Consider the following 24,435-nt stretch of genomic DNA (forward strand, 5'->3'; position numbering starts at 1 on the left):
TGCAGCAAATTTCTTAAGTCCATATCCTTCTGATCCAAACCCCAGACACATGGCCACATTTTAATGCTTTCTTTTCAAATAAATCCAAGAAGTTGAATATGGCTGGAGAGTAATGTGTAAGAGAAGGAACATTTCCTTGAGCTGACTGACATTAGATAAGTAAGGTCAGATCACGAAGGGTCTTAAATGTCATCATACTAAAGAGCTGTTTGTTTGTTCCTGACAACAGTGAGATACCACTGAAGGCTAGAGGTTGGCATAAGCAGTGGAGTGACTGGATAAAGTTTCTTTCCAAGATCATTCTGGCTGCAGTATGGGTTAAAGAAGGGTAAAACTTCAGGCTGGGAAACCAGTTAGAAGGTTTTCTCTTGAGAGAAAACAAGGGGTCACAGATTCCAGCCCCTGCAGAAGCCAGACATGTAACAAAAATGAGTGAAGCAGGCAGGTTCTAAAGACAATAGGGAATGGTGGGAACTGTGAAAAATCAAAAGCACATAACTTCTTTAAAAAGATAGCCACTATTCAGCTCCAATTAATAGTCTTCATGCAAGAATACTGCCCGGTATTGCCAGATCTTACAAATTTTCAAGAAAACTTTTTTATTTTTAAAATTGTGCAAAACTAAACCCAATCAAATGGCCAAATCTGGTGCAAACGTCACCAGTTTGCAACCTGTGGTTCAAAATAAGGTAACGTCAGTAGAGACAATGGGGACAAACTCAAGGGATATTATGAAGGAAGAATCAACCAGATAGTAATCAATCAGATGTGGGCTATAGAGGAGAGGAAGGACAATGGATGACCGCTAGGCTTCCAGTTTAGGCACTGAGTGGATGGTATACCATTCACTAAGTCATGAGACATAGGTAGAGGAGGTTTACAGGACATTCAGGTAGCTATCGCTAATCGGCAGCACGAATTTAGGGCTGGGGAAGGGAATAGAAGTCATTTTTCAAACTGTAGCCCTCAATTCTCTACTCATCACTCCCATCCCTACATCTTTGACTCAGCTGCATAAGTGACATCTGATCAAAGCAGGAGGGCACTAGAAACAGCAGACTAGATCCGAGGGACTTTGGTTAGATACACTGTTCAAATGCAGCCATCCACAGGGGCTGAACAGTGAGGCCAGTTGGTATTGCCTGATGATGCCAGGATAGTGACAGTCTTGATGACCTGGGGTTACTACCAGGGTGGCCAATCATTGCAGGTTGTAGGATTTGGGTAGCTGAGCCAGTTGGGGACCCCAAAGTGTTAGGAAAATAAAAGAACAGGGAATCCAGAAAATACTGTCTCCACTTAGAGGAAGCTAGATTCAAAGAAGATTGAAACTATGACCTCTTGCCCATTATACTATCCCTGGTTGCTGGATTCTGAAGGCATCAACCTATCTTTATCCCAGCCACATACTGTTTACAAAGCTTCCTGTAAGAAGGAAATCTTGCCATTTGCAACAATGGACCTTGAGGGCATTACACCAAGTGAAATAAGTGAGACAGAGAAAAATAAATACCTTATTATCTCACTTAAATGTGGAATCTAAAAAAAACCCAAACTCATAGAAACAGAAAGCAGATTTGTGGTTGCCAGAGGTGAAGGGGGATGGAGGGGTGGGGATAGGGGGAATGGGTGAAGGTAGTCAAAAGGTACAAACTTCCGGTTATAAGATTAATACATTCTGGGGATGTAATGTACAGTTAATTTTTAAAGATAGCTGAAGGGTGAGAGAGCCAGAGGGGTTCCTTAAAAGGGGGCCCTTATCACCTGCAGCATAAGAGCAGGCTCAGCTGAGGAGCATGCTGGGGACTTAATAAGAGCTGAACTCCAGAGAAACTGGAGTTTACAAAACAATCACACTGGGTGACGTGGATGCTAGTGGTTTGCAGGTTACTTTTTAAAACAATGGGAAGATGGGACTTCCCTGGCAGTCCAGCGGTTCGGACTCCACGCTTCCACTGCAGGTGGCATGGGTTTGATCCCTGGTCGGGGAACTAAGATCCTGCATGCCACACAGAGTGGCCAAAAATAAACAAATAAATAAACAATGGGAAGAAAAAAAATAAAACAATGGGAAGAGGATGTTTTAATCTCTAATCCTGTTGCAGAAGCAGGTATGTTCAAGCTGCTTAAGAAGTAATGTCTGTCTTTGTGTATACAGGGTAAAAAGTACCAGACAAGAAAGCAGTGGGAACAACAAATTGAACAAAAGTATACTGCAAGCCCTATTACAGGTGATCTCAGGATTCACCTGATGGGTCTTCTGAGTCATTTCCTGACCATTCCCTGGAAGTAAATATTTAAACTAAAGCCAAGGTGATGGCGGTGATGGTGTTAACTGTACAACCCTTCTCTGTTCCTCAGTTCAGTTCTTATAAAAGGTAATCTTTTGGCCTCTTGTCATATTGCATTATAGTAACAGACAACTTCTAGCATAGGTAAATTAACCCTACCTGAACGTCTGTTTTAACCCTACCCTTAGATTCATCATCAAAATAATCTTGACAGTTTATGTCTGTGATCCAGCATCTGGCCCAATTTCTCTAGAAGTTTTATATATATATATTTATATATATATATATATATATATATATATATATATATACACACACACACACATTCCTAGCCTTAGAGAATTTTGCAACAATAATCAGGCATTAATTGTGAGAAAGAAATGGGAGTGGGAGGAGGGGTGCGGCACAGAGGGTAAAAAGAAGACATTTGGGAGATATTTGCAGAAATAACGTAACTCTGGGTAGGTAGGCTTTAATAAGGAAGTCCCACCCTTTCCATTTACTTCTTACATGGTTTTTAACTTATCCTCCCAACCAAAACCAAAAGCAAATTAATTACTGAAAATGTCTTTACTTCTTGGGATGGAAGTGTATGTGTCCTTGTTTTCCCTTTTCCATCAGAGGCAGCTCCCTAAAAACCCAAAATACACACAGACACACTCTCTCTCAAACACAAACAAAACATGCATTCAAGTGATTGTTTTCATAACATTTTAACATTTAATAGAAACTATGTACGATAATTTTTTATTGTATCTTACATAAGATAGCCACTACAGAAATTTACATAGGTTAGAAGCAAGATGGATGGTTAAGGAGGGCCCAGTCCTGTGGGCTATTTTCTCAGAGGCTATAGGTCAGAGTTCACTGAGGGGAGGGGCTTCAGATTACCCAATTAGGTGAGAAGTGAGGAAAGGCTAAAACAGGCTGCTAGACAGAGATAAACAGCCATTGGGTCCATCAACATCCCTAGACTTGGGAAACAGCATTACAAAACTCTCTCCCCGCTTAGGCACGGTCCCAAAATACTCTCAAGCTCAGCAGCTCTGATGGGAATCACCCCTCTTCCCTGCCCAGAGTGGGAAGACATCCACAATTTTTAGACACTATTGGTCCCTTCCCCCAGCATGTGGTTTGACTATAGCACTCAGTAACCCAGAAGAAAAACAAGGTAGTCCAGGTTGTCCTTTAGTGAGAGACAGTCAGAAATACTTGTTTAAATGGGAAATACAAATCCTCCAAAGTCAACTGGTTCCCAAAGCAAACTATCAACTGACAGAAGCGGGTTCTGGCTTTCCGTTTGCAGTAGCCACTCCACTCTGAGGCAATGGTGCAGAGGCTTTCTCAGAATTTCGGGATCCCTGTGATCTGCACCCATCTCCAGCCATCTGCATCTGGCCCTGTTAAAAGAAAAGTCACTTTGGTTACAAACTCATTAACTGTGGTCTGAAGCATGAATCTGACTTATATAACGCCCATGTATAGTAGCAACAAGAACAAGACAGCAGATATAACTCTATGCGGTTGCTCTTCCCCATACTTAACTATCCCTGGCCCTCGGAGTCAGAAGTCGTTACTTGTAGCATTCCTGAGGCCCTCCCAATGGAAAGGAGAGCTGTGGGTTGTTTCTTCCAAATGAAATAGCCATTCTCTGCTGAGTTTCCAGAACAGCCAACAGATCACAGGAAGACAGTCCTCTGGGCCTCTGTTTGAAACCAACAGCTGTAGTATAACTGCAGGTCTTCAGTCAGAGCCATGAGTGTCCCACCCAAAGCTCAAAGAAAGAAGCCAAATCGTGCTGCTTGTGCTTAACTCTGATGAAAACAATTCCAGGGCTGAACTCTCCCTTAAAGCAACAAGTTTCTTACACTCCTTGTCTCAACCTTTTCTAGTTAACTAAATAAACTTGTCCTGCTCTCCCAGATACGGGGACCAGGAGCTAGTAAGTGTTCTCTCTAAGGCCCATCTGGAGAACTGCCATCTGGAGCACCTGCACAGCTAGTGATGACAACCCCGACCCCCAGGAGTACATGCTGGCCACAGCCAGCAGGGGACCCTCTGCCTGGCTGGAGGTATTCTTCACTTGCCAAAATATCCACTGGGCCTTCAGCAATTTCTTTTACAGGATGATCTTCAAGGGTCAGTGAAGGATCAAAAAGCAAGGGTGAAGGAGGGCACTGCATACCGTCACCCACAACATCCAAGTCCTAGGAAAAGAAAGAGAAAAAAGCCTATTAGCAATATCAAGGGGACCAAGAAGCTAAAGTTGGCATTTTTCAGCAAACCTCGAAGAATTCTCCCTTACTTCCCTCACCCCTTGCCTACCTTTAAAACAAATAACGAGTTCCCCAGAGTGTGCAACAAATGGCATAAGATTGAAAAGCACTGAGAATTTTTTCCTTGCTGCCAAATACAAAGCACAGGCCACTACAGTAGCTTTAAAAAGCATATCTTTTTTGAACAGAAAAATTCAGAGGCAAAGGTAGAACAGGAGCTACCAGGGGCTGGAGATAGAGGGGGAGTGGGAGTTACAGTTTAACGAGTACAGTCTCTGTCTGCACTGACTGAAAAGCCCCGGAAATTGATAGTGGTGATGGTTGCACAATGTTTTGAATGTACTTCATACCACTGAACTGTACACTTTAAAATGGTAAATCTTACAAGTATCTTACCACAAAAAGAAATATTTTTAAAAAGCATATACTGGAACTCCCTGGTGGTCCAGTGGTTAGGACTCTGCACTTTCACTGCCAAGGGCACAGGTTCAATCCCTGGTTGGGAAACTAGGATCCACGTGACCAAAAAAAAAAAAAAAAAAGGCATATACTTCTAAGACTAACTGTAGTCGACATCTAAGTTCACCAGTGATGAATCTAATATGGACAATCAGCATACATGCAAATTAAAACGAAATACTGACTTAATAGATTGGACAATATGAGACCACTTGATTAATATTCTAATGGCCACAAAGCGAGCCAGGGAGCAAAAGAGGAAAGGGGATGGGGGAAGAAAGAAGGAAGACAAAAACTCAAAGTCCTTCCGAATGGCCAGGAAATATTTTAGTTAAGTCCCTATCCCCACAGAGAAAAGTCCCTGATTCTTAAACCTAACATATCCAATTGCTCTTTAAAACACCCCCACACAGAGGGACTTCCCTGGTGGTCCAGTGGTTAAGACTCTGCGCTCCCAATGCAGGGGACCCGGGTTCAATCCCTGGTCAGGGAACTAGATCCCGTGTGCCGCAACTAAGATCCCACACGCAGTGAGGAAGATCCCGAGTGCCACAACTAAGACCCGGCACAGCCAAATAAATAATAAAACACACACACACACACACACGCACAAAACATTGTATTCTACAGACTATGTTTCTTCCAACTGAACTGGCCATTCCCGCAGAGGGGCTGAAGCCAACAGACCATAGGAAGACACTTCTCTTGGCTCCTGCGTGAAACCAATAGCTACAGCAAACTACTGGTCTTGATTCAGGGTCTAAAGCACTATAAAGGCTCAGACAATATGTCAAACTGACTTTCATCCCTCTGCTGTCTAAGCATCTACTGCTAAACTCTGCTTCCCAAGAGTGAAAACTACCCAAGGGTTTGTACTCTCCTGTGTCCAAGCTACTATATAGAGGCTCTATGTTTCCAGTAATTGAGCTTCTTGAGAAAAGCTAAGTTCTGTGCTTTTAAAATAAGTCTAAGAGTTTGAAATCCTTTCCCTTTCTTTGCTGTGCTGATCACCGAAAACAAGAATCACATCCTCAAGATAATTAAGGTAAAGAAAAGAACACAATTAAAGGACGTGCTGGACTCAAAGCTGCTCAACTTAAGCAGAAACATAAGGAAAAGGGTACAGCTGGCTACCTAACATCTACGTCAGATGTGTTAGAAACTTCTGTACTATCCACAGAAACCACCATGTTCTCACACTGTTAAGTAAGACTGTGAACTGTTTTCTCCAATTCTTTTAGTATGCACAATTATTATGCACTTGATCCTTGAACAACGCCGTGGTCAGGGGCACCGATGCCCACAGTCAGAAATCCATGTATAACTTCAGTCAGCCCTCTCTGTCCATGGTTCTATACCCTCAGATTCAACCAACTGTGGATCATGTAGACTGTAGTAAGAATTTACTGGGAAAAAAAGCTGTGTATAAGTGGACCTGCACAGTTCAAGCCCGTGTTATTCAAGGGTCAACTGTATAAATAATTAACTTGAAATTTAAAAGAACCCATTTAAGCAGTGTGGCAAAAGGTTTCCAAGTCTCAAGATAACAGTGGTACAGAAATTTTTCAAACAAAACAGATACTGAAAAGGCTTTCCTCACATATTCAGTGTTGTCTTTATATTATAAGAATTAAAATTGGGAACAGGAACCTAAAATAAGAGAAGAAGAAAGGATCAGCAGAAATGCCCATCCTAAGAGGAATGAATCAGGACACAAAGACAGCATCCATTTTGTTCTATGTCAAAAACAGAGCTCAAAAAACAAACACAAAAAGAGAGCAAGCTCAAAGTAATAGGATTAAGGTATTAAATTCTTATTTGTCAAATATCCTCGGATCAAAGGACAGAAAACAGGCAAGTGTTAATATCCAGAATGAAAGGCTGAACTTTTACCCATATGAATATCTGATACCTGGTCCTCCCACAAGTTACCAGAAATTATTAATAAGTATAACAGAAATGATATCTAAGAAAGAACATAGGTAAGATTGCTGGGTGGAATTCATATAATTAAGAAATTATTTTTACCCAGCAAAAGACTAGTTAAATATATCCAGAATTTATGGGAGGACAAAAACTCTTTTCTAAAACAGAACTGTTTCAACATTTTCTGGAGAATTTTTACCTCCAAAGATTAAGAATAAAACTACTTTTCAACGATCAATGTGGTTCATCTAAAGTACATTAATACAAACATAATAGATGATCAAGTACAAATAGCTGATTATCATTTTTAAACCTCTAACAAAGGTCCATCTTAAAAACCCATGAGATTCTCAAAAATAAACTTACTTCTCATACATTCTTTAAAAAATTCACACCATAAAATAAATATTAAAAGATCTGACAATATATTTTTAAATGTTTAAAAATTAAGATTCCTTAAATGTCACTTTTAGGCTATGATCACATCTTATAATCTCTAATATTTTGTGTTACTATTCTCCAAAGAGCAAACAAGAACATAATCTTCAAACATACTGGAACAGTCATATTTTCTTAGCTCTAGATCATCAAAAGGTTAAGAAAACACTAAAACTAACGCAAAAACAGGTGAAAGGGGAAAAGCAAAAAGGTCAAAACAGCAATGGCTCTAGAAATTAACAATCAGATGAAATAAAAGTTAATAACCTAGTACATCTATGTAAAACCCATGTGCTAGTTACTACATATGTACATTAATATTTGAAGGGAATTTGGCAATGTAGTGATTAGGTTATTTTTTAGACCCTATAAATCTGCTCGTTACTAAGTTAAAAAAAAAAAAGGAAAGATAGCACCTCTTTGGGTTTTCTTCACATGTAAAATGAAGGGAAGTGGACAAAAATCTGTATCAATCTAGGGCTATCTATTCATTTACTCTCTTCAACATAATCTCATTGGAAAACTCTGGGAAGCACTGGAGTATATAATCTCTAAGGTTCTCATATTCTATGAATCTGTTTGAAAGAAACTTTTTAAAAAGCAATTATAATCAGGATTATAACAAAAATTATAAGTTTGTTATAAATGAAGTGACAAAAATCAAGTTCACTAATCCTACAAACAGTATACAACCAAAAAAGGAGGGGGCGTAGTTAACTGGCATCAGTTTACTCTTTTTGGGGGCCACTCTGCACAGCTTGTGGGATCTTAGTTCCCCCACCAGGGACTGAACCCAGGCCACAGCAGTGAAAGTGCCGGGTCCTAAGCACTGGACCACCAGGGAATTCCCTAGAATCAGTTTACTCTTAGTGCCACTTTTTCAGATATTAGCCTGTCCTGATATATCTTCTTTAGTGAGCAACACTCGAGGCCACCCAAATCCTGCTTCTACCCCTAGGCAAACAATCTTGCAACCTATACTGAATTTTCCATTTAGATTTGTCACTTTAAATATGTCACAGTTATATATTGATACAAGACACCTTTATTATGAAATTCAGAAGAATCATCTTCAGAATAAATAATGAAGACCTTTATCCAAAAGGCTAAAGATTAAGCAAAGTGCCAAAAAAGAGATGGAATGTCAACTGATCCCTGAAGTGAATGATATAGTAGGGTAGTGCTAATTAAGGAAACGAATGCAATCAGAGATGGGTTTATGCGCTGGGACCAATCAAGGAGCAGACTGAAAAAGGTAGGGTAGTGTACACACTTAGAAGGCTATAAAAGTAAATATTTAGGGAGATCACTGTTGTTCTGGTCCATTCACAACAGAATCTTTAATACCATATCAAAAATGAAAAACAGTATGCAGAGCTAAGTTTAGAGTCATTTTTAGGGGGGGACACATTAATCTGAAAATGAGAACTCTTATAGGGCCAAAACACAAATTTACATTGTCAAGTAGATATCAGAATTCATTTGTTTTATTTAGATTCAAGTGAATTACTTACCTTGTGGATGGGCACCGAATTTCCCAGCTACACAAATCCAACCATAATCTTGACTTTCCAATTTCCCTTAGTTTAAAATTTCCCTTATCATTCCCTCAGGAAAAAAAACTTCTGTAAATTTAAACTGTCTCTAAATGAATATGTTAACATACAAATACAACCATACACATTATCATTTCAAAAAACTTATCAAAGTTATTTTCTTTTTTTTTAAACCACAAAAGACTAACCTATTCTCACCATTAATAAATAAGGCCTTGCCTCAAGGGCCAACCAGAGCAGAGCTTCTCTAACTTACATCACTGAACTCCAGAGGTAAACTCTCAGTGGGCTGAAGCTCAGCAGCACTCAAGTACAGATCCATGGGGCCGGCTTCCAGATCGTCTGGCACAGACAGTACCTGCTCGGGCTTATACATCTGAGGAGGCAACTGGAAATGCAGTGGGCAGCAGGGATCCTCAGAGAGGCTTACAGGAACTGGTTTGTTGCAGGGTACCTCTTCAGACCCCTGGCAGCATTTGAAGAGAACCTGATTCGTGTCCTGACAAATATCTGTAGAAAAACGGTCAAGGGAAATAAAATGGATCTATCGGAGGCACAAAAAAGGTGTCTGCCATGTAAAATTCAAGGTCTGGACAACACATGATATTTGGTTACATCTGATACAGAACCAAATGCAGGTAGCAATTTTTAAAGTTACTTCTCAAATTGTCATTTACTAGCATAACTCTAGCTCTACCAGTAATGTAAAACTAGTCCCCAACCTCCATTTAAAGTAGAGACACTAATCTTGTTCTCCCTATGAGGGTCAAATGCAAAACATTTCAAAACATAGTGCTAAGCAAACAGCAGTTAACAATCCTAGAAATCTGTACCTATTCAGAAGAAACATGTCATGGTAAATGCAAATAGCTTGCAGAGGCCCCTAGCAACCCCTTCCAAGAGTCAAGAGATACAATGTTGTTTCTGCTGTTAAGCAGAGGAGCAAAAACTTCCTCAAAACTTTTTGAACCTTGTTTCCAAAATGGTTACATGATACGTTTGTTTAAAGAAGCAGGGTGTTGGGGAAAATAGAAGCTCCAGTAATAGTAACCAGGTATCCTACCCTGACAGGAAATAAAATTAAATTTCCACACACACACCCTTTTTCAGGGGGGTGGTATCACTGGAGTCCTGTTATGATCCCAAAAACAAAGGGAAGAAGAGCACTTCCCTGGTGGCGCAGTGGCTAAGAATCCGCCTGCCAATGCAGGGGACACGGATTCAAGCCCTGACCCGGGGAAGATCCCACATGCCGCAGAGCAACTAAGCTCGTGCACCACAACTACTGAGCCTCCGCTCTAGAGCTCACGTGCCACAACTACTGGAGCCCGTGTGCCTAGAGCCCATGCTTTGCAACAAGAGAAGCCACTGCACCGCAAGGAAGAGTAGCCCCCGCTCGCCGCAACCAGAGAAAGCCCGCGCACAGCAACAAAGACCCAATGCAGCCAAAAAAAAAAAAAAAAAATTTTAAAAAAAGAAAGGGAAGAAAAAATAACTGCTTATGGTGCATGGAAAGAAGTACTCCAGGAATGCTCCAGGAGCCCTAACAACTTCTCTTAAGGGTAGAAGCAGAAAAAGGCTATATTTCCAAGTTGACAAAGAAGTTCTGTGGGATGAATCAACATTGAAATCATGATTAGATAACAAAATTCTGATTCGAGTCACTCTACAAAATATTTTACTCAAGTTTTATCATTTCCTGAAATCCTAACTACATGGTTATTTTCCCTAGATTAATAGACAACTATTATTTCAAACTTGGGCCTATTTTTTAAACCAGAAAGCAAAATTTTCTGTAAACTGTACCCAAGATTATGGAAGAATGGGTAATTTTTATCCCCCAAATTTTAAGGTAATTTTTTGAAGTTAAAAAATCTAATGTACATTGTAGATTTTAAACCTAATAAACCCTCTCGAAGAAAAGCCATTTTGTTCAATCCATTCCTTAGAACTTCATAAACTCTAAAGTAGAATTTCATAGCATTGCCACCACTGGCATTACGGCTATCTATCTGTGCACTGTAGAATGTTTATTAGCAGCATTCCTGGCCTCTGGCCACTAGATGTCAGTAGCACCCCCATCAGAGTTAAGACAAAACAAAAATGTCTCCACACACTGCCAAATGGGGTACAAAGTGGCCCCGGCTGAGAACCACTACTCTAAAGGAACAGTATATAGCTCAAAGTAAACAAATAATTATTCAATGAAAATCAGCACTCAAATGAACAAACATGAATCTGATGGGAACAATCAGATTTGCAATCTCTATGTGCTTAAGAAGCTCAATCTTATTTAAATTATTAAAATTTTAAATGTGAATCCATTAAATTGTTTCAATTGGAACCTTTTTCATGTAATTCGAAGGATTTTCACAAGTCTCTTATTTATTTAATATCACAGTATCCTTGAAAAGCCCTCCCCCATCCTCCTCCACCCCCTTTCCTTTCAGATAGGGACAACAGACAAAGAAGGGAATGGTTGACCTACAACTAGAGTCTGGGTCCTTCACTTTCAGTCCAGTGGTGTCTCCATTAGACCAGAGTAAAGAGTTAACAGGTCACCAATGGCAGTCGCATCTTTCTCTGGGATAAGGACTTAAGGAAGGGTAAGTGACTTAGGCAACTACAGAGTGGAAAGGAAAAGAGCATAAAAGAGAAAAATAATACTTCCCTTCTCTTTTCACATACATTTTCAACTTTGCTTTTTAAAATATTGATATTCTAATAAACTATCTTGAGTATAGTGCTGTAAGTCTAAAATACTCAATATCCATAAACTGGGTTTTTTGCCTTATAAAGTAATTCAAGGTCACTGAAGAAAACCTGAAAAGTACAAAGCAGAGGGAAAAAGGGCATTCATAACCCCACCATCCAAAAATAGTCACATTTCTGTTACATTCCCTCCTAGTATTAGTTCCATGTAGTTAAAACATACTCTACCGAATTCCATACTCTATTTTTGTCACTATCAAACATTTTCCTATGTCATTCATAAATTTTGTTTAATATGTTTAATTCCTGAACATATTCCATACTATGCTGTGTCACAATTTTCCTCTCTATTCCCCATCTCTGAAAATTTTAAGGCTCTCTCCGGTTGGAGGAATTCTGTGTAACAATAATCGTCTGTATTTGATTATCGTCTTAAAATAAATTCTCAGAGGTGACGTTATCATATCAAAGAATATGAATATTCTCAAACTGCTTTCTAAAAGCCTGTGCCACTTTACAGTCCCACTGGCAGAGTTTAGAAGGGCCCATTTCACCATTCCCTCACAAACTTCTGAAACTTTCTCATTAAATCTCATACATAGATAAGTCTCAAATTTATAGATTCGGGAATTCCCTGGCAGTGCAGTGGTTAGGACTCAGGGCTCTCACTGCCAGGGCACAAGTTTAACCCCTGGTCCGGAAACTAAGATCCCACAAGCCGTGCGGCACAGCCAAAAAAAAAAAAGTATGGATTAAAAAAACTTGTTTTATTTCTTATTTCACTTATTTATTGTAAAGGTAAATACTTTTCAACTATCAGTCACTTCTACTTTTAATCTGTCCATAGACAGCCTTTGCCCAATTATGTTTTGAGCATTTATCTTTAGTTTTTAATTACTCTGCACAAGAATTTTATATATTAAGGACAGTAATCCTTTACCAGACATTTGTTACAATAATTAATAAATTGGTAAAATATTTAATAAGCAGAATAGAGAAAAAATCAGTTTTCCTTTCAAAAGAGCAAGAAAGTCTTCCTTCCCTTATTAAAAAAATACATTTTACTTTCCAAATATTTGTATATCCTGCCAGGCAAATGAAATCCAGCAAGATTTATGCCTTTCATATAATGAAGATCACCATATTTAAATAGTGCATTTACTGTGAAAGTAACTTTCTCAATCAATGTCCACCATATAGATGCACTTTCACAATTCAATATACAGCTCAAAAAATTTTACAGCCCAGTAGTAAATGTTTCCTATTTGAATGAAGTCTAAAATACACAAGTCAGGGCCCTGACCATAAAAGGATAATATTCAAAGAAAGATCACATTTCAGAATCATCCGACTGTTTTTGGATCCTCAGCAATTTTTTTTGTAGTAATTGGATTTAACAGTATTATAATTCTAATGAATGAGTTAATAAATCAGGGATCTCTAAATTTTGGAATCCCAATATTAATCAACTACAAGTAAGTATTAGCCCATATCTATCACCAATGACTGAGATGTTTCTTTCTAATGAATTGACCATTACATTTCCAAAGTTCTGAAATGGCCAACAGACCATAGAAAGAGACTTCTTTAGGCTCCTGCTTGAAACCAACAGCTTCAGCAAACTGCTGGCCTTGATTCAGGGCCAAAGGAAAACAAAGACCTTCAATTAACTAAACTATCACAGATCCCCACTAGCCTTCAGTCTAGCTAGCAAACTGAACAGAGCAAAAAGATACGGGTAAGGCAGTGTCTGGTCATTGGAAGAGACTGATTGGAACAACGAACATCATCCACAAAGGCCAAGCACCTCTGACTGGAACGAGTGGTATGGGCCTAAAATGGAGAAAACAGGTCAGTCAAAACAAATTATCTATGAAAACACTTACTTATATAAGAAAACTGTATCCTTAAAGCCTAGAAACTTGAACATTTAACAAATTTATTCACCAATACTATGCAAAAGGAAAAAAAAAATGTAAACCTCAAGTCCAAATAATGAATCAACCATAATTCGAAATACAATTCCTCCGAATTACAAAAGTGTGATACACGGCCTAATGGTTTTCAAACTATTTTGTCTTTTAGCAGAACCCTTTTTAAATCGTAATCTTACGTGGAGCCTCAAAAAATAGAAAAGATAGGGCTTCCCTGGTGGCGCAGTGGTTGAGAGTCTGCCTGCAGATGCAGGGGACACGGGTTCGTGCCCCAGTCCGGGAAGATCCCACATGCCGCAGAGCGGCTGGGCCCGTGAGCCATGGCCACTGAGTCTGCGCGTCCGGAGCCTGTGCTCCGCAACGGGAGAGGCCACAACAGTGAGAGGCCCACGTACCGCAAAAAAAAAAAAAAAAAAGGAATTCTCTTTCTTTTTTTTAAATTTGTTTATTAATTTTATTTTATTTTTGGCTGCATCTGGTCTATGTTGCTGGCTTTCTCTAGTTGCATCGAGAGTGGGCTACTCTTTGTTGCAGTGTGCGGGCTTCTCATTGCAGTGGCTCCTCTTGTTGCGGAGTACGGGCTCTAGGCTCGCGGGCTTCAGTAGTTGTGGTGCACGGGCTCAGTAGTAGTGTCTCAAGGGCTCTAGAGTGCAGGCTCAGTAGTTGAGGCACACAGGCTTGGTTGCTCCACAGCATGTGGGATCTTCCGGGACCAGGTTTCGAACCTGTGTCCCCTGCATTGGCAGGCAGATTCTCAACCACTATGCCACCAGAGAAGCCCAAAAATGGACTTACTCTTACTGATGCAGAGACCCAGGGGCTTGAGGAACAAATTTAAGAATAATCGCTTAATTCTGCTTGTCAACTCTACTTCCTGACCTTCACTGCTCCTATCTTCCTGCCTTCTAAAATAAGAGTCCCAATCTATTAGGCATTCTGTGCCTGTTTCTGAAGAATTTCTGAACCAAATAACTTAGAAATCTATGGCAACCCTTCAATATGCAGATGAAAACAGAGTTCAGTTATCAGTGCAGGCACAGAATTGATCAGAAGGGAACCAAAACCCATGTCTCTGCACTTCCAGATAAGTGCTCTTTTCAATATACCCCACGTCCAGTAAGTTAGATTTCAGAACCAAGACTGTACAACAGTGTTTTGACAATTACCCTAACTCTGTATATAAAACAAATGTAACACCTTAGAGGTATATACAAAAATTACCTGTTGGGCGGCACCATCTGTGGCCAGCATTCTGCGCTCCTTCAGCTGCCTATGTAGTAAGGCTTCCACTCCATAGCGCTGACGATACCGCCGAAGACATTTTAGACGCTTTAAGTTCTCTCGTTCTTTGGCAAGAAGTCCCTCTGGGCCAGTCAGGAGACTACTACCTAGAACATCACAACAGTCAAGATGTTATCTGCCAAGCAACCAATCAAGGATGCGTCCCCAAACTAACAAGAAGAAAACAGAGAAATCTGCCCATACAAGTTTCAAAAGCAAATCCTTCTCCAGTCCAGTAACAAGACAGAAGTCTAACTACTACGAAATTCACATGTTGAACCCACAACAGCTTATCGGAACTGGCATAAAACTTGCCTAGAGCTTCATGTTCCACTTTGCGATTGTGTAAGTAACGTCGCTTCTTCTCTTTGAGTAGATGCTGAAGTCGTTTAAACTGGTCAATGTACAAAGACTGCAAACGAATAAGCTTCTCACGCATAATCAGGGCCACTTCTTCCGCTGTGTAGACACCAGCATGCCTAAAATAAAAGAGACAATTCAAAAAGGATAAGAAAGCACAACAATAAAACCCAAGCTTAGAAGGAAAAAGGAGTGAAGGTGAGACTTAGATTTGCTATTCAACAGTCAGTGCTGAGACAATCACCTTATTAAACAGGAATGTTTTCACACAGCATTTTACCATTCAAGTTGTTACTCAAAAACAAAACAAAAAAGAAAATTCCCAAGAATGGATACTAATGTATGACATCACAATATGGGAAAGGGGAAATGTTTCATTATTTTCCCCAGTTATTTGCATTATGTTTAAATAGGAGTAAAGATATAGAATACTCAAAATTTTTATTAATCTACATTCTTGTTCCATTTAATAATTTAATACAGAAAAATCACAGTCAGGACAGCTTAAAAGTGTTTAATTTAGCAGCATGTATCTCAATACATTTTAATTAAAGCACAAAAGATAACAAACAATTATGACTTCTAATTTAAAAACATACTCGTAGGGAAATACACTGGCGGTCCAGTGGTCAGGACTCCGTGCTCTCACTGCTGAGGGCCCGGGTTCAACCCCTGGTCCGGGAACTAAGATCCCACAAGCCACACGGCCAAAAATAAATTAATTAATTAAAATTAAATAGAAATAAAAAATAAAAATACACTTGTATTTTGGAGTTTACACAGGCCCTCAAAACACTGGTCACAATGGCTAGTCAATGTCCTCAGCTCATTTTGACAATATTCTCAAAATATCGTACCCTGGAGTAACCCTTTGCCAAAGATCTAGATCCACATCAACTTTATTAAGTTTTTTTTTTTTAAATAAATTTATTTATTATTTATTTTTGGCTGCGTTGGGTCTTCCTTGTTGCGCGCGGGCTTTCTCTAGTTGTGGCGAGCGGGGGCCACTCTTCGTTGCAGTGCACGGGCTTCTCATCGCGGTGGCCTCTCTTTGTTGCGGAGCACGGGCTCTAGGCGCACGGGCTTCAATAGTTGTGGCTCACAGGCTTAGCTGGTCTGCGGCACGCGGGATATTCCCCGACCAGGGCTTGAACCCGTGTCCCCTGCCTTGGCAGGTGGATTCCCAACCACTGTGCCACCAGGGAAGCCCAACTTTATTAAGTTTTGCCACCAACTATATGAATCAACAGAACTTAAAAAAAAAACTTATTCTAGTGATTAATGAGGTCGCATAAGCAAATCAGTTTAAATGTCAGTTTAATTAAAGACTGGTTCCTGCCTCTGATTTAACTCAAAGTTTAAGGGATTAACTGCAAATTTAAAAGATTTTTGGTTCCATTTGTCTTATGTGATCATTATATAAACAGAAAGAACAAGCTAGATATATACCCTGACTTGCTATTTTCATATTTTGACTGAGTAAAAATTATTTCTGTTATTTAAAAGGCAATACACACAAATTACATACTAATTTTGAATCCAAAAATATGTGCTCTTTAAAATTTAACTCTTAAATCACTGAAATACACAGAATAAAATTATTAACTTTAGGACTGAAAGCAAGTAATCTCTGCCAAAAACTTTTCCTAAATATAAATAGGAGACAAAACTACCTGTGTATAAGAGAACTACAACTACAAAGTACTCTGATAAAAATAAGTGAAAAGAAATTAAGAACCAAAACGTGAAAAAAAAACCCAGAAAATTACAGAAATGACAAAATCTAAGACTATCAGAAAATGTGAAAAGGTTTTAAAAATATCTAAGGTCTAAAAAAGGTGACTAGGTTATTCATATTCAGGAAAATAGGGCATGTCTGCATTAATATGTCTGTACCCCCTAAAATACTGAGGCCTTAACCTAGTACCAAGTTTGTTAAAATGAAATTAATTTCATTGTACCCTGTCAGAAGAGAATTTAACCAATGATCTGGGGACTATAATTTATAAATGGGAAGCCACTACAATTAGAATTTACTACAAATCATTTGGGGCGGGGGTGGGAGAGGATGAGCACCCTAACTAATATGAATGCCTAGTTCATGTGAAAAATGGATCATTTATTTAAAGATGGATGTCCCAGACATTCACAGCTAGTTATTAAAGTCATGTACTAATTCTTCTTGCTCTGATATACACAAATATAAATCTAGGATTTATTATTAGAATTCAACTTCAAAAAAGAGAGTCACCTTATATTCTATTAAATAGTGCCTCTTCTTAAAAGTGCATTCTCTCAAATTTCTTCATTTTGATAACAATGATGAAGACTCAATAACCTGAAATGACCTTTACCAAAACAAGTTCTGGATGCATGTAGAGGTCACATGATAAAACTTACTTTTTAAATAGGGAAAGATTTAACAGTTACTCTTAAGCTAAAATTTCACCAGTGTTGGATGATCCTGGAAACAAGCTTTTAAAGATTACTTTTTACAAAGCAATTAAGTAAATGATTATTTTGAGAGAAATCACATATATGTACCTACAATGGGGAAAAAATATGCCAATAATAATTCTAGTTAGGATAAAATCTCTAATGACATCATCATAAACAATTCAAAAAGAACCCTTTCTGAAACAAGCAAGTGAAGATATATGCTATAAACTGTTAATGATTCAAAAATGATGACAAAAACATTGGCACCGGGACTTCCCTGGTGGCACCGTGGTTAAGAATCCACCTGCCAATGCAGGGGACACGAGTTCGAGCCCTAGTCTGGGAAGATCCTACATGCCACGGAGCAATTAAGCCCATGCGCTACAACTACTGGGCCTGTGCTCTAGAGCCCGCCAGCCACAACTACTGAAACCTGTGTGCCTAGAGCCCAGGCTCCGCAATAAGAGAAACCACCGCAATGAGAAGCCCACACACCACAACGAAAGTAACCCCCACTTGACGCAAGTACAGAAAGCCCCGCATGCAGTAACAAAGACCCAACGCAGCCAAAAATAAATAAATAAATAAAAATTAGCACCAAAGATGAAAATTCTTAATTAAAAGAATTTCATTACTTATATTAAATATAATATGTAACCACATTAATGAATTAAATATTGTAAGCAGACAATTAACAACTCTATTTACACCTCTAAAAATGCATATACGTATAGTACTATTTACTCCCGCTGGTGGGTATCTCCAGGTATGGAGGACCAACTATGGGACTTGAGCATCCTTGCATTTTGGCCGGGTCAGATCCTGGAACCAATCCCCCTCAAATTATGAGGGACAACTGGATTTTAGTTGGTCAAAAATTTTTTTAAATAGTATCACTGGGAGAATTAAGGAAAGCCTTATATTTAGTTATCTAATAGTTGAGCACATCTGGGGCTTTATTTTCCCCTTTGAATGTTTCTTTTAAAGGAAACTAACATCAAGTACCTAGTCCTCTTAACATTTATACTTCTCATAAAATTAACTGGTATTTCGGTTTATATAGCAATCTCTTGTTAAGTCAGATTAGAATGAATGTGTCCGCTAGAGACTGATCCACTCTAGATTACTACTGACAAAATCGAGTTTCTGGACCTTCAAAACTGAGCGTTTCACACCAAAAGACAGTCACTCTGTGACCCTACAGTGTGTACACCTCCTCAAAGAAGCAAGTTTGGCATTTCTAGAAGCACAATGGAGGAGGGGGGGAAAAAAAAACAACATATATGTTGCTTGGTATAAAGCTTCTACTGTAAAAGAAGCCTGAAACAAACATTCCTTCTCAAACTACTTAGATGGACTCTCCAAACAAGTACTTCCTGAATAGCTTACTACATCGAGATTACTTAAATAGATGAAATTATTCTACTCAGAAAGTGTAATCGTAAATGACCTCTTATAAACTTCAGAATCCAAGGAATGAAGAAAATGCTATTCTAAGAATTTGTCAAACACAGTCAATCTAGAAATTCATTACCCCTCCCACTATTCAGAGTTCTTCCACCTGAACTGTCAGTGAGAAGTGTCATGAGACAGAAATCAGAAAGAAAACAAAAACTCAACCCAAACCATGAGACATAGAAACATGAGACTTCTGAGTGGCAATATGTCTACAACTCCAAAGCGAACATGGGTTAAGTAACGAGCAGAACCTTAGTAAGATATAATTAGGTTGATTACTCACTTCTGGGTTTCTAAATCAGTTTCTCTTTCTTAGGCATGAAACCAAAGGAAGCTCCTGAACACCTTTTAATTTTTCTTAAACAAATAAATTAATCAGACAGAGCTTTGCAAAAAAAAGTAGTTATTCAAATATAATCACTTTATTATTCCTGAGGTTTAAGCCAAGAACCAATTCACATCAATTTTCTCTTCTCTTAACTGATCTCCACCCACCTCCCACTCCTATGTCCAAGAAATCTATTTTCTCCCCTACACTTTCTCATGTGTAGAATCTGATGTCCCAAAATTTTCCCAAATTACAAGACTTCTAAAAAAAGAATCAAATCCTACCCTGAAGCAAGATGGTGATGAACAATGACACTTTAATATGCAGAAGCTATTTATTACTGCTCACAAACAGCTATCTTCAACCCTCCTAGGTTATTAATCTACTAAACAGCATGCAGTACTACATTCCACATACTAACTACTAAAATATTTAAAAGCCCTATGTGGAGTTACAACTTACTTTAGGGGATCTTCTTGATCACTGTCTATGCTATCAGCTTCACTGTCAGGGTCACCTCTCCATGTCTGATCCACAGTAATGGGTTCCTGCTCCCCATCACTCCAGCTGTCTTCATCTGAGGCAAGGAAGGGAGAGCAGCCATTAAGACTTCCCACCTCTGTAACTCCACCACACAAAACTAGATTACTTAACACATCAACCCAAATCGTAAAATTAAAAAAGCTTAGTACAGAGGCACTGACAAGCAAAAACGGCTTAAGAAAATACATCCCAAGTATGAGTACTTATAACACAAATGAGTTAACCATGCCCTCAAAGGGACAGAAAGGCCAACTCAAAATTATTCTGTTTCCTGAAATTACCTTACCTAGCAAAGATGGTAAGTATAAAAGCAGCATTGAAGGAAAGAGTCAAACTCAGGGTAGTAAACCTAAGCACCCACTACTTAAAACCAAAAAGAATGGTGAACAACATGGCAATCCTGAATTCTCACCAAATTGCCTACGAATTAACAATAATATTGTACTATCAAGTGCCACATATGTTCAAGACACTGTGCTAAACCAAATTAAGTTCTTTGTTAACTTTTTTCCTCCTTTTTCATTCTGGGAGAGAAGACCCTTACCCAGAATTCGGCTGGCTTCACTGCGGCTACTTTCTGGAGTCTGAGAACCCAGCTCTGACTTGGCATATGAGCTCAGCTGGCATAAGAGTGTTTCACCCACAGGCCCTGTATTGGTCTTCTTCACTTGAGCATGAAGTGCAAGGGCATTCCTACGGGCATGTTCAGCACAGAAGGACACCCTAAGGAGACAAAATATTAACATTTTATACTCTGGTTCTCTCTTAAAAGAGTTCAACTATTTTCACAGACACTGATCTTTAGATCATTTTCAGGAAATTAAAATGACTATTATCTTCATTTATAAATTAAAAATGCCAGTAAAGCTAAATAATGTAACTGGCCCAAGGTCAACTCATTTGGTATTACTAATGGGAAATGCAGGTAGCATAACCTAGTAGTGCTCTATCCATCAAACAAAACATTCCATCTCTAAAAATGCTGACATCATTTCACAACAAATCAAAGAGATTCACTTTCATCTTTCAAAATTGGTTCTGGAAGACAACATTTTACTTCAGTATCAATCCACTGTAGGTAATAAGATGTAGGACACAATTTTAAAACCAAATGATATATGCAGAATTATCTAGTCAAGTTATGTTTCTGCATAGATACTTTTGCTTAAATGATGAAAGCTATTAAGTTTTTCCCAGAAAAATACATAAATATTAATACAATTTTGCATTATTACCTAAGGTTCAAGGACAGCCAAGAGTCGTGGAACCTAGGGTTAAGAATAATCCTTATTTTACAGATAAGGGAAAAGATCCAAAGAGATAACAAAGTGACCCAACTGGGAGTTGTCTCCTTACAGTTTTCAACATTTTTAAAAATTTTCGAAGGATATACCCATAACCTCAATTTTACAAGCACGTGACATAAAAAACTAGGCAGCTATTCCCAACCCACATCATGCCACATCCTCCTCTCACTTAAAAACTGAAAGTACAAACGACAGATATCTATACATATATACCCATCTTTCTTCTCAGGCTTTGGGGCAGCACTGGGACATCTTTTTCCATTCTTCGTAGATATATAACTACACTGCTTGAAAGGGGCATTCTTGTCTTCAAGTATATGCTTAATGCAAAACTCCTGCCCCTCCAGACGAGGTTGCGAGCATGGGCGATGAGTAAACGAACAAGATAGGGGCTCCTGAGACCTGGGCACTGGGGTGATCCTCCCCCGACTGGTCGGCAAGACGTGGATCCGAATCCTGTTCATACCAAAACCTGCAGGGTCACACAAAAGATCAAAAAGCCCTTACCCTTCCCGAAAATTCCTGCTCCACGATATCTGGGCAGACTGCGCATGGCTTCTAAAAGACAAGCGGAAGTCACGCTCCGCCCACGTCCCCCCAGGCGTTAGTGAATTTGCCTCACCTCAACTTCCCAGTCCAAGCCCGCCCCCCACCCCGACCACCGCCAGGCTGAAAGCATCTCAAGGGCTCACACAGCCGCGGCACGAGGGCGAAGCGCCGGCGCCGGCCCCACGCGGCGCGGCAAACCCGCAGGGCCACCCGCCACCCCCGCCTCCGCGCACGCCGCCTTTGTCCCGGCCCGCCTCAGAGCTCACGGCTGGGCCCTGCCCATCCTCGGCGGCCCGCGAAAGCGCCATTTTGTCCTAAAGCTCCGGGCACCGGAGAATCTGGGTTCTGGGAGCCTCGAGGAGACTGACTCTGACGCTGACTTGAGGCAGAGTAGCAGCTCGGAACGGACAGACGGGGCAAGCAGCAGCTTAACTGCAAATGCGAAGAGCGAGCGCCCCCGCCATCTTACCTTTGCAGCCACGCCGCGCTGCTTACGGTCTGGCAGCGCCAGTCGCTTCTAACCAGTCCTTTCCGGGCTCCCAACCGCTGATTGGCTACTGCGCCTACAACTCTGTGTCACCATTGGCTACCTATCAAGCCTGGGAGGGCGGGGCGCTGAGAAAAGGCGCGGCTGGGTGGCTAGAAGAGTTGTCTGTCGGTAACTCAGCTCCAGAGTGAGTGAGGCGGAGGGAGCGCGGGCTCTGGAACGCGCTCGCTGAAGACAATGACTTTCCATCTCCCATCATCGCTGGTGTTAAGGCCGCATTTGGCCTCTCTGTCTGTGGTCCTAGGCCGCGGCTACCTCACCACCCCTAAACAGTAGGTACAAAATCGACATATAGAGGCCAAAGGATCACTGTACATTTGACTCTCAGTGTTTACAGGAAAAGGCTTTAGTTTTGTGAACAGTTCACTGATGGAAACATTTTTTGAATGTTTATTAAGTCTGGGAAATTACATATATAAACATTTAATTTTCAGAACAATCCTAAGAGGAAGAAGCTATAATCTCCATTTTACAGATAATAGAGGAACAGAATGAGCCCATATCTAGTAATTAGGGGAAGAAGGCGAATTTGAACCCAGCCCTCATTTTTTATCCCTTTTATTCCCTCTCATATAGTGAAGAGCATTGGATTGAGAATTAGGAAATATGAGTTCTCGTTGCGGCCTTGATTCTCTAAAATTCTCTACAATTCCGTGCTAAATAATGCAGGTATATAGAAATGGCAGACACAATCCCAATTTTATCATCCTCTAAGCATCTTTAGTTAAAAGCATCTCTCCCTTCTTTCATCTCCACCATGCCTCTGGTAGACATGAACCAACATTTTCTCCCCATAACCCTTCTGGATCTTTTTTGCATCCCATCCTTCCCAAGCTCTCACCTGCTGTCAGTTTCATTTAAGTAAGCTATTTCTCCATTACCAATGAGCAGGTGAGCGTGGTTCAGTGGTGAGCGTAGAGAATCTACAAAGCTGGAGAACAGCAGTTTAGGCATAAGAAGTGATTAAAACCGAAATGGGTAAAGGAGAGCTCATACCTCCCGTTTCCCAGAGATTAGGGCAGTCCTAGAAGGCCATTTCATGAGATTCATTCATTTATTGAGCACCTAAATGCCAGGCACTGGGGATACAGGGAGAACAAGAACAATAAACCTGCTCTTTCGGAGTAAACATTCTAGAGTAGTTTGGGATTGTGGATGCAATACAGCCATTAAATAGCAGCTATGAGTTATATACATAAGCAAACACTCCAACCCTCAGAAGAGGTACAAAGACATTTGTTATAAACACTCTGTAACTCAAAACTAGGAGAGGAAGCCACATTACAGAAAATATGGGAATTTTCAACCAAATGCAGTGAAATCAAAAAGGAATATTAAAGCTACTATAGGGAACAATGTAAAGAGGCATTAGGGACCAGATAGAGATGCAACAAAGGCTTTAATTAGAGCGTCTACTGAAGGTCTTGGGGGGAAAAAAATCTTTCTGCTAAGCCCAAAACAGACCAAAAAATGCTATTTAGAACCACTTCCGGGCTCCCCTAGTTGCGCAGTGGTTAAGAATCCGCCTGCCAATGCAGGGGACACGAGTTTGATCCCGTATGCCGCGGAGCGACTAAGCCCAGGCGCCACAACTACTGGGCCTGCGCTCTAGAGCCCACGAGCCACAACTACTGAAGCCCATGCGCCTAGAGCCCGTGCTCCACAACAAGAGAAGCCACTGCAATGAGAAGCCCTCGCACTACAACGAAGAGTAGCCCCCGCTCGCCGCAACTAGAGAAAGCCTGCGTGCAAGGAGGGCCCAAAGCAGCCAAAAAAAAACCCACTTCCTTCTAAGTGGGGGAGAGATATTAAATGGTCAAGACATTAGCAAATTCTTTGTGCTTTTTAACAAAGTAGATGGCTGTTTTTAATCCAACTAACACTTTGCTAGCTACTGAATAGGTTAAAGTAGACCTGAGGCTGTTCGTAAATAGCGGTTAGGAAAGATGAATTCTTAAAGGAAAGAGAATTTTTAATTCGGACTTTTGGGGGCTAATCCCAGAGAAAAAGTGTGTTTGTGTGTGTGAGAGA

The 24,435-nt window shown here is 40.0% G+C and overlaps 1 protein-coding gene and 3 non-coding genes across 9 annotated transcripts; all 4 read right to left on the reverse strand.

Annotated features, from left to right (window-relative positions):
- Window positions 1–2,988: 2,988 nt before the first annotated feature.
- On the reverse strand, window positions 2,989–24,435 carry KANSL2 (KAT8 regulatory NSL complex subunit 2). 6 transcript variants are annotated; one of them, XM_022572297.2, is made up of 11 exons: window positions 22,327–24,435; window positions 21,522–21,780; window positions 21,237–21,269; window positions 20,546–20,724; window positions 19,921–20,035; window positions 15,189–15,352; window positions 14,814–14,980; window positions 13,395–13,491; window positions 9,203–9,456; window positions 4,379–4,498; window positions 2,989–3,691 (listed from the first exon to the last, which is right to left on the reverse strand). In XM_022572297.2, exons 2-11 carry the CDS (start codon window positions 21,770–21,772, stop codon window positions 3,560–3,562), a joined length of 1,512 nt encoding a protein of 503 aa, XP_022428005.1. In that variant the 5' UTR covers window positions 21,773–21,780; window positions 22,327–24,435; the 3' UTR covers window positions 2,989–3,559. The 6 variants fall into 6 exon arrangements, with proteins under 6 accessions (XP_022428005.1, XP_089776767.1, XP_022428006.1 ...); XM_089920641.1 differs by having other exon boundaries at window positions 21,711–21,780; window positions 22,327–24,432; XM_022572298.3 differs by lacking the exon at window positions 22,327–24,435 and adding an exon at window positions 22,124–22,284.
- On the reverse strand, window positions 3,912–4,048 carry LOC115803536 (small nucleolar RNA SNORA2/SNORA34 family). The gene has a single exon (XR_004024275.1). It is a non-coding gene; the product is annotated as a small nucleolar RNA SNORA2/SNORA34 family (small nucleolar RNA).
- LOC115803537 (small nucleolar RNA SNORA2/SNORA34 family) lies at window positions 5,658–5,789 on the reverse strand. Its single transcript, XR_004024276.1, has one exon. It is a non-coding gene; the product is annotated as a small nucleolar RNA SNORA2/SNORA34 family (small nucleolar RNA).
- LOC115803535 (small nucleolar RNA SNORA2/SNORA34 family) lies at window positions 13,168–13,304 on the reverse strand. Its single transcript, XR_004024274.1, has one exon. It is a non-coding gene; the product is annotated as a small nucleolar RNA SNORA2/SNORA34 family (small nucleolar RNA).

Source organism: Delphinapterus leucas, chromosome 11, assembly GCF_059928025.1.
Source record: "Delphinapterus leucas isolate spDelLeu-1000000601 "Yukka" chromosome 11, BTC_Dleu_Yukka2, whole genome shotgun sequence".
In the NCBI taxonomy this organism is placed as follows: domain Eukaryota; kingdom Metazoa; phylum Chordata; class Mammalia; order Artiodactyla; family Monodontidae; genus Delphinapterus; species Delphinapterus leucas.

Coding starts and splice junctions, on each gene's coding strand:
- KANSL2 (XM_022572297.2), bottom strand. CDS start 21,772: ATGAACAGGATTCGGATCCACGTCTTGCCGACCAGTCGGGGGAGGATC. Junction 20,725..21,236: donor TGGCTGTCCTTGAACCTTAG/GTAATAATGCAA, acceptor TTGTCTCCTTAG/GGTGTCCTTCTGTGCTGAAC. Junction 4,499..9,202: donor TACCTCTGGAGTTCAGTGAT/GTAAGTTAGAGA, acceptor TTCTTTTCCTAG/GACTTGGATGTTGTGGGTGA.